Source organism: Chaetomium tenue (genome assembly GCF_020726465.1).
Source record: "Chaetomium tenue strain MPI-SDFR-AT-0079 chromosome Unknown F5144scaffold_1, whole genome shotgun sequence".
NCBI lineage: Eukaryota > Fungi > Ascomycota > Sordariomycetes > Sordariales > Chaetomiaceae > Chaetomium > Chaetomium tenue.
This window is the reverse complement of record NW_027117329.1, coordinates 3,535,457-3,550,629: the sequence shown is the minus strand read 5'-3', so window position 1 is coordinate 3,550,629 and position 15,173 is coordinate 3,535,457. Positions and strand designations below refer to the sequence as shown.

The following is a 15,173-nucleotide window of genomic DNA, read 5'->3' as shown; positions in this document are numbered from 1 at the left end:
TTGTTTATGGTGGGCTCCCCTTTCATGTAATTGTCGGCGTGTAACCCCCAGACCCCCTTTGTGTATCTCAGTATAATCCCCTCTCTTATGTAAATCCATCCTCTTGTCTGTATCCCTGCTCCGATGTACATCCCTGATATTGTGTATGTCCCTCCTCGTGTATATCCCTCCTCTCGTTACGTGTGCTCCCCCTCTTCAACTTCCGTGCTCTCCGTGTGTGTTTTGCTTCCTTTTTCTGCGCGTCTCGGTTGGTGTTGTGTTCGATCGTCGAGTGATTTCCTTCCCCTTCTCGCTTGTCTCCCTTCTCCTGCTGCTCTCGTGTGTGTATATGCTTATTCTCTAGCCCGTACCCGCTTCCGCCTTAGTGCGCCGCCCTCTTGAATGTATCGCTCTCTTGAAGGTGTCGTTCTCTTCATCGCCTTGATTGCTTCTGTGTATCGCTCTCGTCAGGGTGTCGCCTTCTTATATATCCTTCTCTTGTATATGTATCCGTCTCTTCTATGTAACACCCCCCCCCCTAGTCCGGGGTGTCTGTGTATTCCTTTTCCGTGTTACTGTTGTGTGTGTATACACCCTCCTCTTGTATATGCTCCCAGCTCTGATGTCCTGTCTCTCTTCTTAAGTCTGTCGCCCTCTTAACTGTATCGCCCTCTTGAATGTCCCGCTCTCTTGAGTCTGCAGTTCGCTCGAGTGTCGATCGCTTCAGTCGGTCGTTCCTTGAGTCTGCCGTCCGCTGTCCTTAGTCTGCCGTTCCTTAAGTCTGCCGCTCTCTTGAGGATACCGCTCTCTTGAGGGTGCCGCTCTCTGTGTACATCCATCTCTTGTTCATGTCCTTACCGGGTGTATGTGCCCCCTTGACGTTTGTGTATTCCTCTTGTATATCCCTCTTGTATATCCCTCTTGTGCGTGTATGTGCCCTTCTCTTGTATGTCCTCCTAGCTATTCCTTTTCTTGTGTCTATCGCCCTCTTAGTTGTGTCGCCCTCTTGAATATCTCGTTCTCTTGAGTGTGTCGGTCTCTTGGGTGTGCCGTTTGCTTTGGTGCCGTCCTCTTAAATCTGTCGTTCTCTTGAAATCAGTCGTTCTCTTGAGGCTGTCGTTCTTGTGACAGTGTCACTCTCTTGTGTGTATTCATCTCTTGCTTGTGTATCCATCTCTCGTATGTACCCCCTTTTTGTCTGTGTTTTTCTCTTCTGTGCCCTTCTCTTGTATGTGCCCTTCTCTTGTATGTGCTCCCAATACTGGTATGCTTTTTTTTTTCTTGCGTCTGTCGCGGTCTTCGGTGTACCAATCTCTTGGACTTATCGTCCTTGATGAAGTATCGCGTGTACTTCTTGTCTTGGTTCGCGGTCCGTAGCCTTGTCTTTGTGTTTCGAGTTGTTGACCCTAGTTTTAAGCACCATGTAGCCCCCCTCTTGCCTGTATTTCACCATACCCTCTTGTTGTATCCTTCTCTTAGCATTATCATCCTCGAGAGGTGCCGCCTCCGTATCGTGTCGATGTCCTTATCCGGAAGTATTGGTCTTGGTCTCTTGAGCTTATTCGGAAGGAAATCGAGACGATATAGGGTCGTCCTTTGGTCTGCTATTGAAGCAACCATAAATGTCAGCGAACCCCTGGTGGAGACAAGTGTCGGCGGTGAAGGAGTCCTCATACCTGTTTATCGCCTAGAGTGCAACATGTTCCTTGAAGTCTGCATACCGCAGTGGTGTTCCGGTGCCGACCTTCGATCAAATCTTTTCTTGATTTCTGGTAAACTGAGTTGAGAGTTCTTCAGGTCAGAATGCCGCAACTAGATTGAAGGACAGGGCCTCAGAGGGCAAGCTAAATGCCGAGAGAAAAGGGTTGGAAGGATGGATTCTGTTTTACTCACCAAAGTCGCCTACATCATCAGGGACTCGACCTTGAAGCAGCTTGGTTGCGATGGGAAGGTCGGGGTATCGCTCGGCCAGTGTTCTAGATGTAGGGGAACACCACCCAAAAGGAGGAAAGAGGAGGAAGGCAAGGCCTCGTTCGGTCAAAGAAAGTTCAGTACTGCAGCTGGATGCGGGAAGGTCCCCTACCAAAATAAACACTGCACATAACAAACCACCTCACTTGAAGACGAGGGGTAACGAAGATGGGATTCGAAACGGCCTATTGGCCGCCTCCTGTGCAGTGCCCCTCGCGGGTCCTTTCATGTGCCGGGGGATTATGAGTCGCTCACAATGCCACAGACCACATGGTGACTACGGGGGTCTCTCTTGCCCCGGCCAGGGGACCCGCTTGTGCCCTAACAGTGTTTACAGCCTGCACAGAACCTTCAGACATGGAAAGGCCTTGAGTGATGTGAATATTCAAAAAGCTGCGAGGATGCTGGACAACAAACAGACAAACTATCGTTGATGGGCATACGCTGCGCTAAGGCAAGTTGGCATTCCAACACAGGCATTGTCGATTTGCTGCAAAACTACAAAGCAAGAGCTGCTACAGCCCAACCTACTTTCAGGAGATGAAGTAACAGTTGCACATTCCAATCATGGGACATCTGGAAGAAAAGATACACTGGAGTGCTACGGTACATGTATTGAGAAAGAGGAGACATGCGAGAGGTGAAGCCCGACAGTAACACTCAAGACGCGAGACAAACATCGTTGTTTATCCAAATGAAAAGGTTTTCAATAACCACAAAGGAAAGAAAGACCGCCCATAACCCAAGGGATTGTTGCAGTTCAAAAAGCCAGTGGACGTGAACTCAGGGGTAACTATCAGATCACCACTTGGTACGTGCACGAAGGATAAAGGGTGAGGGTTCACATCTAGACATGTATAGACCGCATTGACCACAATGTGGTTGTTGCGTTCACATCCATCTCGGGGATAACAACATCGGTTTTTTTGGGGGGGTTGGGGTGTCTTTGTCCGACGTTTTGAAGGTAGGTACCACGGACGCAATGGAGGGAGGTGGCCATGGCGATACTCCTAACTTCGAGGGCATCTGGTCTACGAGGTTGAGAAAGGACATGGACGGCGAGGCATTGGTACATTTGAGTTGTAGAAGACGAGGAGCAAATTGGGTGTCGTGGCTCAAGCCGGAAGACAAGTCCCCACAGGTGAGATTCTTCCCCCAACCTGACACGGAGATTCCCCCTGGCTTCCCCCCCAGCCTCCATGACTCTGCTGTAACACTCGAGGCTCCCCGTTCACTCCGTCCCCCAGAAAACCCGGAAAGCCAGCTCGGCCGCCCAGAAGAACCACACCAAGACCACCCGTAGACTCCGGAGCAGCCACTTCAGAATGAACCAAAGAGCAGAGGCGGTATACGGAAAGATCCACTTGAGAACCTTGGCTGCGCGGCGCAGATACCAGCCCATACCAGGGCAGAGAATGATGACCAGAAGCCCGAGCGGCCCACAGACCACAACCATGGCCGCTGCCAGCCAAACAAGTCAGCAATCCAACCACAGACTTCAAAGACAGACGGGCCGCTACTTACCCACGCCCACCAACTGATCCAAGCCCCAGACCCAGCCATAGCCGTACCCACCCGTGCCAGTACCACCACCACCACCCCTACCCCCCTTCCCCCCCTCACCACCAGCAGCACCACCACCCCCCACCCCCTCCTCCACAACCCTCAACCCCACCACCATCATATCCCCCACCAACGCCCCCACCAACCCCAAACACAGCACATGAAACACGGGCCTCTAGCCAGCGCGCAGACAGGCGCGGGCGCGGGCGGAGGCGAACAGACAAGGGGAGTGGGCGGCATACCACCAGGCGAAGCCGAGGGTGGCGCTCCAGAAGTGGACGTAGGCGAGGGCGCTGACGAGCGCGACGTGGCGGTCGGCGGTGGTGGTGGTGGCGAGGAGGAGGGTGGCGAGGGTGGCGTGGAATTTGGTCAGGGTGAGGATGGTGGTGGTGGGGGAGGGGAGGTGGATGGGGGGGAGGGTGTCGGGGTCGGCGTTCATTTTGGGAGTGGGTTGGGTTGGGCTTTTGGTGAGTGAGGGTTCGATTTGGTTGTTGGATTTGGTGTGGTGACTTGAAGTTGAGTTGTTGTTGTTGAACTTGGGGGTTCAGTCGGTGGGAGAACAAACTTGGATCGCGGTGTCGAGGAATGGATTGGATTGGCGAGAAGGGAAAAAGGAGAAAAAAAGTCAAACTCGGGTTTGTGATAATCCTGATTGCTAAAAGTTTATTGCCGAACTAAGGTTTTGGGACCTAAGAGAGTAGGTACTCAATTATAAGGCAACCAGCCCGGACCTTTTTAGCAGACACCTCGAGCCTCACACTCGTTTCAGGCTCCGCGCTTTTGACTTTCCGCAAGGAGACAGCCCATGAATAGCCTGGCGGCAGTAAGCTGTGTTTTCAAGATCATATGGCTTTCTAATATCTTGTTTCCCAGCTAATAAAACTAAGAGGGCTAGGGACTTGTGCAGTGAGGACTGAGATGTCTTTGCAATCTTGCGGGTTACCCCGTGTTATCCCGTTCTGATCCAACCCTTACTCCACCCCCCCAGCCCTCTTCTTATGTGATCTCTGAAGTTGGGGGCCAGACTCGAGCTTTCTCTCCCCAGTGACGGAATTACGCGTGTAATGACCCGCCAGCAGTCTGGGACTCATTTCGGGTAGCACGGCAGTGCTTCGAGAGGGAGCGCCACAACCGAGCCCCTAACCCCCTGCAAACCTTTCATTTACAGTTTCGGTTGTCTGAGTTATTGCCATGAACTGTTGTGTCTCGCAGAGCATGTCATTGCTTCACTAACTGAAGGTTATGCTGTGAGCCTGCATAATTCCTGTGGAACCCCCAGCCTGCGAAACTCCTCCTGTGACATGATTGACATCTCGGGCTGGAATTTGACAGTGAGTTACACATCCAGCCCCATTCGTAAGAAATTGCCGCTTCGAGTACCGACGAGAAACTGGTTCCGCGCTCGATGCTAGTCCACCCGCTATTGTCAATGCCCCGGGCGGCCGGGCCAGTTGGCCGGCCACTGTTTGCCGTCACGATGGGCTGAAAGCGGCTGGCGGTGGGCCACGAAATGTTAGGAATAAGGACTGGTTCAGTCGTTCTACCAGGTGAGGGATTTCGCAGGAAGTTAAGCGTTGGGATGTTCAAGAAAGCCAGATCCTTCATAACTATATCTATGTGCCGTTGCACCTGACCCAAGTGAAGGAAGATGCGCTTTTTGGTTCAACCCCCGGAGATGCATCGATTGTGGCGGAGCCAAGACACAACCCATCGCCAACCAAAATCCAGCCACCCTGCAGCCGTTCACCATGCAGCAGGATGCAGCAAGCTGCGAGCGATGCCCCTGAAGCGGTTAGTGCCGCGCCGCAGGCGCCCTCGCTGCGGTTGGCTGCCTGAAAATATGTCCCGGAGCCCGTGCCCACAACCTCGACGACGTCTGGTCCTCCTCCAGACTCAGCCTGTCACGCTTCGATTGACGGAACGTGGCCTTGGGCGTCGATGTCAATTTCTCTCGGCCTTTCGAACATCCCTCACATTTTACACCAGGTCTTGCTTGGCAAGCAATCGGACTGCTCCCGCCGACCTGAGAATTAGGGAGGGATAGATGGCGCAGGAATCAACAAGCAACGCGCCAGGCGCCCTCGCCTGGGCTTCCAGGCCCGCGGTCCCCCCCACAGACCAAGATGTCGAGAGGAGGACATGTGCCCCTCGCGTCCGGGCAATCGGACGGCTTGGGGTTGCGTATAACTGGATCCAGGTTGTCGGGCGGTCTTTGTCGGTGTTGTTGGAGCTCGGCGCGCTTGCCTTCGTCTCGTGGCTGTACAGCTATTGGAGGTCGGAGCCGACGACGAGGGTAGATGTCCTGATGCCGTCTTTCTTCCCGGTATGCCAGGCCATATCCCAACGGCAAAGCATCAAAACGCTGACCGACATGCACAGCTCGCGTTTGGGATCCTAGCGGATGTGTACGAAATCATCTCGTTGCTCCTTTTCAACCGCAAACGAGCCATCAACACCGTTGCTGTATGTTTCGACATTGTCTTGATAGGAGTAGGCATCTTCTGCTTCCTGATTCTTGGCACCGTCGACGAAGGGTCGGGTGACCGACGGGCTCATTGGGCCAAGGACATGACGAATGCCATGATTTTTATCATTGTCTTTTGGTGAGTTAGCTTACCGAAGCCGGATGGGGAGATGGGGTAAGAGGGTTTCCACTAACTCTATCACAGCATCATCCACGCAGCTTTCATCGTCCTCGCCGCCGCTGGAATGATAAACATCTATCACTCTATGAGCAAAGGCCACAAGGACGCTCAGTTGGCAAGGAGCCAGGCTGAGATGGTCCAGTTTAACGAAAGGAGGGCGCAAATGGCGCGCGGCCCAATGATAGCATGACCAACCTTTTCTGGAATAACGAAATACAGCTACCCTATATTTCTTTTGCAGTGATCGGGTGGGGATAGCTTCAGTTATGCCCTGGACCTTCCATCTGAATTATCTTCAATCTGAGGGCTAAGAGGGCCCCAGCTTTATCAACCAGGTAGGTACCTAGGTACCTCAGATTCACAAGTTGTGCTTTAAACTTTTCTCTTTTTTCGCACTTCTCACTCACACAAAGTCACCCACTCACCACTCCGTTACTCACAAACATAAATCTCTACCAAGAACCTATCACTTTTGCTTCGCTTTCAGCACAATCTTGGCCCTGCTGTGTGGTGGTTTCTCCTCACACCACCCGCCGCCATATTTTTCTTTTCGTCCCGAACCCCGTCGCCCTGGTCTAAACCGCGTCGCCCCTCTTTGAACCCGCCGCTCTCCAACCTTTGTCGCTCTCACCAATCCCTCTTGTCATCACTGCAAAACACCAAGATGTGCTTCAACATCATAATCCTGGAAGGGTGCAGGCGTTTTGGGTACCCAAACCCCTTGCTATCCTTTACCAAACTTTGCGATGCGAAGGCGGCCAAGCTGAACTTTGGGGCACTTGCGTCCACCCACCTTACCGACAACGACCGCCAGGACTGCTCCAACTCGTTCCCTGATCTTTTTCTTTCTCCAACCTCCTCGTGCAGTTGCACCGATGGGCGACCCGCTGCGGACATGTTGCCGCCGGGACAGCAGCTCACCGAGCTGAAGTTCTTTTTATACCATGCTCGGCGGGGTTTCCTCGCCCAGGATGGCGGGTTGATTGATGCCCTGGCCCTTCCAAAACGCTTGGTCGCCAGAAGACACCGATTTCCTGGGCAACAACCTTCTCGACTTCCGGATGAAGTGCGCGAGAGAAACTGTCATCGCCATCGAGTTCGGCGAGGACGGCCCCGATCAGACTGTGGGGCACCCAAACCCTGCCGCTCAACAAGAGCACACCGCCAACCATGTGTATGGCGGTAGCCCGGTCCTCGTCGCGGAAGAAGCTCTTCCCGTCAACGTGCGACCCAGCGGCAGCCATCCCGTTGCCAATGGGAACCCGCCGCAGGGCGAACAGTCTACCCAGGGCGAAGCAGACCGTGAGGATCTCGATCTCGAGGAGGACCAAACTCTCGGCAACGACCAGCCCGACGCTGGTAACCAAGCCGGCCCATCAAACTCGCGCCCGAACTTGAAGCGCAGAAGAAGTTGGTCCGAGCAGGAAACCCAACTCCTCTTGGACCTTCACGCCGAAAAGGATGCGAACGGTAAGAAGGTTTGGACTTACCCCAAGATGATGGTAAGTAGTGACCCCCCTAGCTGTTCGCCTGCGCGTCATTCCATTTGTTCAATTTTGGTTTGGCTAACCTCGTCGCCTAAAATCAGCAGGAAATCCCGCAGTTCCACGGCCGGACTCGGAACGCCCTTGAGTCGAGGGTTTACTGGTGCACCAAGAACAGGACGGAATCGGCGCCGCCGGAAGACCAGTAAAGCATCAACTGGTTTCAATCTCAATTTTAAACTTTCCATCTTGCCAGCACTCACCCATCATAAGTTCTTCTCAATGCACCATGGGATTGGGGCATCGCGATTAGGGATGCAGAGTATCTCGGAATCAGCCACTTCCTAGTCGTTTCCCAGGGGTTAGGAAGCAGAAACTCAAGGCACGACAGCACCACAACCCGTTAATTATTTTCCTTACCCTGCCAATGGGTTCAGCGCGTGGTCCATCCTATCCAGAACCAAGCCCACCATCTCTTGACGTCACCCCACGAAATGCACTATGCATTGATGTCCTCAAGCCAGAATCGTCCTCTTCTGCGACGTGATTCGATGTCGTCCCGAGCCTGCATGCTGTGTAGCTCAGCAAGTCAGGGTCCTCCCAGGGAACAAGGGGCGAAAACCGAGGATATGACGTAGTGCAGGACAGCTGACAACCTCCAAACAGGGGTCGCATCCCGCAAGCTTGGCCGGAGAAGTAAGGGGCCAGGGAGATATAAGCCGCCCTGAAGAACCGTTAGGAAGCAACCGTTCAACCCAAATCAAAACCCGTTCATCTCAAGTGTTACTCAGTCACTTACAACAGACGACAAAACAACAACACATATCAAATCACAAATCACAAACCTCCAAACCACCCTTCACAAACTCCCAACCCCCACCCCCCCCAAAAATGAACAACAACAAAACCAACACCAACACCGGCCTCACCGGCGCCGGCAAGACCGTGACCTCCACCCTCGGCAACACAGTCGGCGGGCTGGCGAATACCGTCGGCGGGGTGCTGGGCGCCGCCTCACGCGGGGTGGGTGAGACGGTCAACGGAGCCACGGGCGGCGTCGGCAAGCCGCTCGGCGACGGCATCGCCAACATCGGCACGGGTGTTGAGGGTGGCGTGGCGAGCGTGGCGCAGGGGGTGAAGGATGCGGGGGAGTGGAAGACCGGGTCGGGGGTGAGGAAGTAGGGAAGGGAACATATGGTTTTGGGAATGGTTTAGTTAGGCTTGGTTTGGGGATGTAATAATAGGGCGGACTCGTGTTATTGGCGGGCTTATTGATTTTATGCTTGATTTGAATACGCTGGACTCCCGGGTCCCTTTCAACGTCGACGAGTATCTGCTTCTTCTTCATCACGCCCTGATTTCACGCCGGTTGAATCTTGGTTTGTTGTCCCAAGAGACTCTTTGATAGATAGTCCTCAACTGCATCGGCAGGGGAATAATTAGACGCTGTCGAACCACTCGGAGTCCCAATGTGTCATGAATCATGATGCATGCCAACAAAAGAGCGTCCCTCCACACCCACCTGCTCATATAGCAGTCGACTTGTCATCATTCCCTCCCCTGCCAACCATCTTCCAGTTCCCCACATTTTCGGAGGGTTTCATGCCATGCCGATCACCCAACCATCGGAATGCACGGAGATATGCCCAAGATCGACCGCGAGAACGACCTCTTATCAAGGCACCCTGAGACCTTCGTATCCCGCCATGGCAACCCATATTTGTAACCCCCATCAACAAGAGCAGGGGCCGGAACATCAGGGTAACACAACAGACTCGAAATGCGCTGGTGGACAAGTGCAGGATCTTGTGCATGGTGCAACCACAGTCTCCTTGAAGATGCCGTGATACCGCCGAAAAGGAGGGGGCGCTTGCTGGCCCCGGCGCTGGATATTCCAAACGCCTTCATGATATACACTAGTCCCTGGTCTGCCCCCTGTCCACCCGTTATGAAACGTGTGGCAAGCGGTTACCTCGTCCAAGTGCACTGCTTATCACGACAACCCGAAACCCTCAGGAACGGAAACCCGGTTCTTTTATAGCTCCATGATGCTGTCCAAGTTGGACACGGAAGCAAGGGAGGTGAACAGAACTTTTTATCAGTGCCAAGGGTCTAGACACCTTCCAGCAGGCTAGCGGTCTCGTCTTGGGGCCGGGCCAGACAACGGCTACAAACGGGATGCCTTTTTGAGATGGGCATCAAACATCCGTCGCCCACGATGGTGGCCCCGAGAGGGCCAACCACGGCATGACTTTCGGACTTTTCTGCCGGATATGACCAATTCTTGGGAAAATATGGCGAAAGATGACGACGGCGAGATGTCTATCACGAGGACATCATAATTTTCATCACCCCCCTTGTCACCAGCTGAGATGCCGATCGGGCCTGGGGTGCAGAGCGGGGAGCTCTCCCGACCCAGCCTCCCGAGAACGGCCAGTCGCGACGGATGGCGACAAACACTTGTTTGGAAAGGGCCGTCTGGGCACGTTCATTGATGCAGGCCTAGACCGGCCGATCTCGATGGGGTCAGATGCCAACCATTTACTGTTCGGTGATTCGCTGAAGAGATCAGGGGACCAACAACCGCCCCGTTCGTCCCTGGCGGAGTCGGCTGACCTTCCCCGGATGGTAGTTTCAACCTCACACTGATTTTTTCGAATTCTCGAGGGCATGCCAGCTTGATATCTCCCGCCCACCGTCCCACCGCAGTGATTTCGTCTTGTCCCCATATCTGATGTCTCACCGACCTCTCCTCCCACTCTCTTGGTAACGAGGACCTGAATCCTGAACCTTGGCATCTTGCTTGTCCGACCGCCTCTACCGAGACATGTTGTGAACGCCACTGAGTAGCGTGCAATGTGCTACAGCTCGGCCGCAGATGATGCCGCCGAGGTCCAGGCTTATCTCTGTGCGCCCAGCCCGAATCCCGAGTTGGTGCCTGACTGAGGGTTCTGGAATGTCAAAAATGCGGTCAGGATCCGACAGACCGGTCCAGACGGCGAGGGCCCGAGGAGAACCGTCTCCTCACTTCCGGATTTCTCGTGTTTCACCCGAGGTGGGAGCAATCGGATTGCCGCCGAAGTAATCTTCCTCCGCACGTGTGCCAGCCATCGACTCCCCGAGGGGACGCGCTCGCCGCAGGGTTATCACACCCCTGATCTCCGATAACGGATGTTCCCTCTCCACCAGATGGACGGTACCACCGTGACCTCTGTCTGTGGATCGTTGGGGAATGACACATTGCGCGTCTAGACCGCGCAGGATGAACGGTACTTTCTCACCTCTGGCGCATGAGATCGTGAACACGTCATATGCCCCATGAGGAAGGACGATGGCTCTTGGGAGAACTACTGCAGCCATGCACGGCGTCACTTGACGAAGATGGCAATTCCGGACGGCGCCGACCCTGTCGATGGTCGACGGTCTCGCCGGCAGACCGACAAGTAGCAGTTTTCGGTGGCTAGGCTTGACAAACACGATGCGGTGCCGAAGAGCCCAGCGGCTCGCGCGGACATTCCTCGCTCCCCTTTTGGGGGGGCGGCGGTGAGACCGGGATTGGCACTCCCAAATACAAAGAACCGCCTTGGAACGTGCCACAAGAGCATACCTAGAGTTCATCACCATCGGGGACCACCATCACTCTCCCCCAGCACCAGTGAAGAACAATGGCGTCCGCCGAGAAAGAGAAGAAGGAGCTCGCCATCCAGATAACATCTCTAGGGACCTCCAGCGGCCATGCCACGCCCACCTGCCCCTCGAGCGGCAATGTGACGCTGGACGATGCGGACAAGACCCTAGAAGCCATGGGATACAAGCCAGTGCGCTTCTCATGTCCACCCTTTGGAGTGTCGGGCGTTGCTGACGAGCACTTACAAGGTCTTCAAGCGCGAGTTCTCGACATGGTCCAGCTTCAGCTTCGCCATGAGCATCTGTGGCGTCTACAGCTCGCTCATGTCCACATGGATCTACGGGCTCCAAGCCGGTGGTGCCGGCGCCATCATGTGGAGCTGGATCATTGGCGGTGCCGGTGCGTTGGCGCTGGCCATTAGCCTCGCGGAGCTGTCGTCGGCCTACCCCAGTGCCGGGGCCATGTACTCGGTGTTGAAGCATGTAGCCCCTGAGAGCCAGGGTCCATGGTTGTGCTGGATGTCAGGTATGTTATTCTCTAGAAGCTGGGGATACTATTATCTAGCAGTGGCTGACACACACCTTGAAGGCTACATCACCCTCGCTGGTGTGATTGCAGGGACTGCTAGCACGGAGTACGCATCAAGCCAGATGCTGTTGGCCGCCGTGTCGATCGCGACGGACTTCTCCTATGTCCCCAGCACAGGGCACGTCTTTGCCGTTATGGTCCTGCTCTCCGTCCTCCACGCCGCCATCAACAGCCTGCCCACGCGGTGGCTGACGCGGTTGACGAGCGGCTACGTCGTGTTCCACATGAGCATCCTGGTCGGCGCCTCCGTCTGCCTGCTGGTCCAGACCAAGGACAAGCACAGCATCACGTACGCGTTTACCGACTTCCAGCCCACCTCCGGCTGGACCCCGCCGGCCTTCGCCATGCTCTTCGGCTGTCTCTCCCCGGCCTGGACCATGACCAACGCCGACAGCACCGCCCGGTAAGCCACCACCCCGCTCCTAATCTTCTTGCCCCAAACCATCTAACAACCCCCCCCCCCTCCCCACAGAATCGCCGAAGAAGCCAAAGACCCCGGCCGGGTCATCCCCCGCGCCATCGCGCACGCCTCCACGGTCACCTACATCATCGGCCTGGCCTTCAACCTCATCCTGGTCATCTGCATGGGCGACCCCCTCACCCTGATCACCTCCCCCAGCGGCCAGCCCGTGGCCCAACTCTTCTACAACGCCCTGGGGCGCGCCCCCGCCGTGTTCTTCACGCTCGCGGGCTTCGCGGTCATGAACCTCGTCGCCATCCCCGGCCTGCAGGGGGGCAGCCGCACGATCTATGCTTTTGCCAGGGATGATTTGGTGCCGCTGTCGCGGGTGTGGCGGCGGATCTCGCCGCGCTCGCAGACGCCCGTGGCGGCGGTGTGGTTGTATGCGGGGCTGGGGGTGGCGGTGAATTTGTTGGGGCTGGTGAGCCATACGGCGATTAGTGCGGTTTTTAATGTGTGCACGGTGGCGTTGAATTTGTCGTATATGCTGCCGATTATTTGTAAGATGGTGTATGGAAGGTTTGAGAGGGGGCCATGGCATCTGGGCAGGTGGGGGTTTGTGGTGAATTTGGTGGCGGTGGTGTGGAATGTGTTTATGTCGGTGGTGTTCTTCTTGCCGACGAACATGCCGGTGACGAGCGAGAATGTGAGTGGTTCTTCTTTGGGGGAGGGGGTGAGGGGGTTGTGGTTGCTGACATTGAGGACAGATGAACTACGCCAGCGTGGTGTTTGTGTCGGTCCTGCTCTTTTCGGGCGGCTTCTGGTACACCCATGGCCGACACTACTACACGGGACCGGCGACGAAGAAAGTCTCAGAGACTATCGTCGTGACAGTCTGAGGATTCGAATTTGGTTCTTAATCTCTATCAGGGTTTGGTGCTTTTGAGCACATGCAGGCAACCTAGGGCGTGCTCGACGGGTCGGGCGGAACTGGTCTCTCGCTGCCAGTGGGTGAGCGGACAGCCCTATAACAAAATTGGAACGGAGTCCGGGGTCTGGGCTGAATGGGTTTCATGATACTTTCTATCTCCGGGGCGGTTGGGGTATCGGGTCTGGCATGGGGTGCTGGGTCTCTGGGGCTGGGTTCGGGGTGGGTTATGTTCAGGGTTGGCGGGTGGGTAAAAGGTATTAGAGGCAGGTTCATGGAAAAGGTATTAAAACAGCAATGCGGCAAGCGTCCTGCTGGTATGGTAGTAAACAACAGTCGTAATAGTCACCACGAGTTCTTGAGCGAAGGGCAAGTTTAACCTGGGGTTGTATTTACTTGACCGCCCTTGACCCCTTGCCGTCGACGGGCACCCTCCGAGACAATTGCAGCCCGCCGCCTGTGCTGGAGCGGCCAACTCCTGCTGCCTAACGTTTCTTCTTACCGGCCACAGAGGGCACAAATATATCGTCTAGGTCGTCGATAAGCTTGTTCATTGCCTCGTTCTCCCTCGCCCAAACGGCGCTCGGGTTGTCCACCAACTCCCAGCCGAGGTCAGAGTCGGTGTCGTCGTCGCTCTTTGTCTCCTTTTGTTTCTTGATATCCCCTTCGGGGACACATGTCGGCTCCCGGGGGCTCAGCTTTGAGTTATCGCTCGGGAGACTTGACGGCTGCATGCTGGCACCTTGCTCCGCCTTCTTCTGTCCACCGCTCTTGTCAGTCGCCTGGGGTTGATCGTGTTTCGCACCGCCCTTTGCTGCCCCAGGGTTTCCCAACTCCTGTCTTTGCTTTCGCCGATTCGCCTGCACCTTTGGAATCTCCGCTAACTCTATGGCAGACGAGTCGTTGGGAGGAACTGCCATGATTGCCTCGCTTCTTCTTCCCTTGAGCAGTTGCTTGCTTCTGAAGGGCATTGTTCTGTCGGACAGGAAAATGGAGTGTTAGCTTGTAGTCATAAGCTCATGTCGTATGTCACAGCAGGCCCCAGGGGCATGGGGTTTCTTCCATCTAAACATGGAACAACGAAGAGGGAAAGGATACCTTTGAATCTAGATGTCTTTGTATGTATCGCTCTCGCCGATCTTTTCTTCGGGATGTTGGATGTCGAAATTTATTTGTTCTCTGAAGGCGATGGTGTACTAGCTTGATTGCCCTTGTCGTGTGCTGCTTTGTGTTGTCTTCTTCCCTCCCCTTGTCGTAACATATATGATAGGTGTCCTGAACCTCCTTGTAAATGTTTTAGGCTTGGTTACTGGTCTTTTTGGGAACTTGAAGTATCTGTTTCCTGTGTAAGTTGTTGCCACCCACAACGCCATCGAGGTCGGTACCTGGAAGCGCTGGATGACTAGGGTCGCTTACCGTTGTACCTCCTCTGTATCCTTAGTTCGTCTGAGGTGGTTTGAGTTTTGAATATGTTTCAAATCACCGACTTTTAGTACCACTCTCAAAATGAGGCTTAGTGGTTTGGGGGAAAGGTAACAGACTTGTGAGATGTTTCCCTGGAGCAGAGCGGGTCCCAGGATCAGCACTCACACCCCGGGCACACCACCACCACCACCACCACCCACACCACAGTGCCTCCCAGTTTAAAACATCACGACTAATCAAAGCTACACGACTAAGCAATCTTCAAAAATTCTCAGAAGCGGGTCTATGCAGAATGCAGGTGTGCACAGGCCGGGTCTGGCTGTCTATAAATTATTCTCTTCCCCTCCCTCTTCCTCTTCCCTTTCCTTTCCTTTTCTCAAGCAGCAAAGAATGCAAGCCTGGCCTTTCAGTTCCTTGTCTCTTGACCTGCAGAGTGAAACCACTTCTGACTTCCCGGCCATTTCTAGGGACTTGTTTCTTCATGGATGGTCGGTTCCACAGGGTGGGACATTTGAACCATTTTCTTCCTTTCTTTTGCCCTCTTTTTCATCTTCTTCTTCAT

General features: G+C 54.6%; 6 protein-coding genes across 6 annotated transcripts; 4 read left to right on the top strand and 2 right to left on the bottom strand.

The window, feature by feature from the left end:
* Positions 1-3,181: 3,181 nt before the first annotated feature.
* F5144DRAFT_543466 (uncharacterized protein) lies at positions 3,182-3,952 on the bottom strand (the record flags this gene model as incomplete). Its single annotated transcript, XM_066787251.1, has 3 exons — positions 3,182-3,411; positions 3,475-3,551; positions 3,756-3,952. 3 exons carry the CDS (start codon positions 3,950-3,952, stop codon positions 3,182-3,184), a joined length of 504 nt encoding a protein of 167 aa, XP_066648708.1.
* A 1,605-nt stretch (positions 3,953-5,557) lies between these two features.
* On the top strand, positions 5,558-6,348 carry F5144DRAFT_481008 (uncharacterized protein; the record flags this gene model as incomplete). The annotated part of the gene is made up of 3 exons (XM_066785261.1): positions 5,558-5,836; positions 5,893-6,116; positions 6,183-6,348. 3 exons carry the CDS (start codon positions 5,558-5,560, stop codon positions 6,346-6,348), a joined length of 669 nt encoding a protein of 222 aa, XP_066648707.1.
* Positions 6,349-6,746: 398 nt separating this feature from the next.
* F5144DRAFT_44169 (uncharacterized protein) lies at positions 6,747-7,972 on the top strand. The gene is made up of 2 exons (XM_066784939.1): positions 6,747-7,660; positions 7,750-7,972. The coding sequence occupies exons 1-2, from the start codon at positions 7,145-7,147 to the stop codon at positions 7,849-7,851; spliced, it is 618 nt and encodes a 205-aa protein (XP_066648706.1). The 5' UTR covers positions 6,747-7,144; the 3' UTR covers positions 7,852-7,972.
* Positions 7,973-8,425: 453 nt separating this feature from the next.
* Positions 8,426-8,978, top strand: F5144DRAFT_44148 (uncharacterized protein). The gene has a single exon (XM_066784938.1). It carries the CDS (start codon positions 8,534-8,536, stop codon positions 8,822-8,824), a length of 291 nt encoding a protein of 96 aa, XP_066648705.1. The 5' UTR covers positions 8,426-8,533; the 3' UTR covers positions 8,825-8,978.
* Positions 8,979-11,307: 2,329 nt separating this feature from the next.
* On the top strand, positions 11,308-13,157 carry F5144DRAFT_478391 (amino acid/polyamine transporter I; the record flags this gene model as incomplete). The annotated part of the gene is made up of 5 exons (XM_066785101.1): positions 11,308-11,460; positions 11,519-11,795; positions 11,859-12,261; positions 12,331-12,964; positions 13,026-13,157. The coding sequence occupies 5 exons, from the start codon at positions 11,308-11,310 to the stop codon at positions 13,155-13,157; spliced, it is 1,599 nt and encodes a 532-aa protein (XP_066648704.1).
* Positions 13,158-13,438: 281 nt separating this feature from the next.
* Positions 13,439-14,182, bottom strand: F5144DRAFT_637181 (uncharacterized protein). Its single transcript, XM_066792648.1, has one exon. It carries the CDS (start codon positions 14,155-14,157, stop codon positions 13,672-13,674), a length of 486 nt encoding a protein of 161 aa, XP_066648703.1. The 5' UTR covers positions 14,158-14,182; the 3' UTR covers positions 13,439-13,671.
* Between the last annotated feature and the right edge of the window lie 991 nt (positions 14,183-15,173).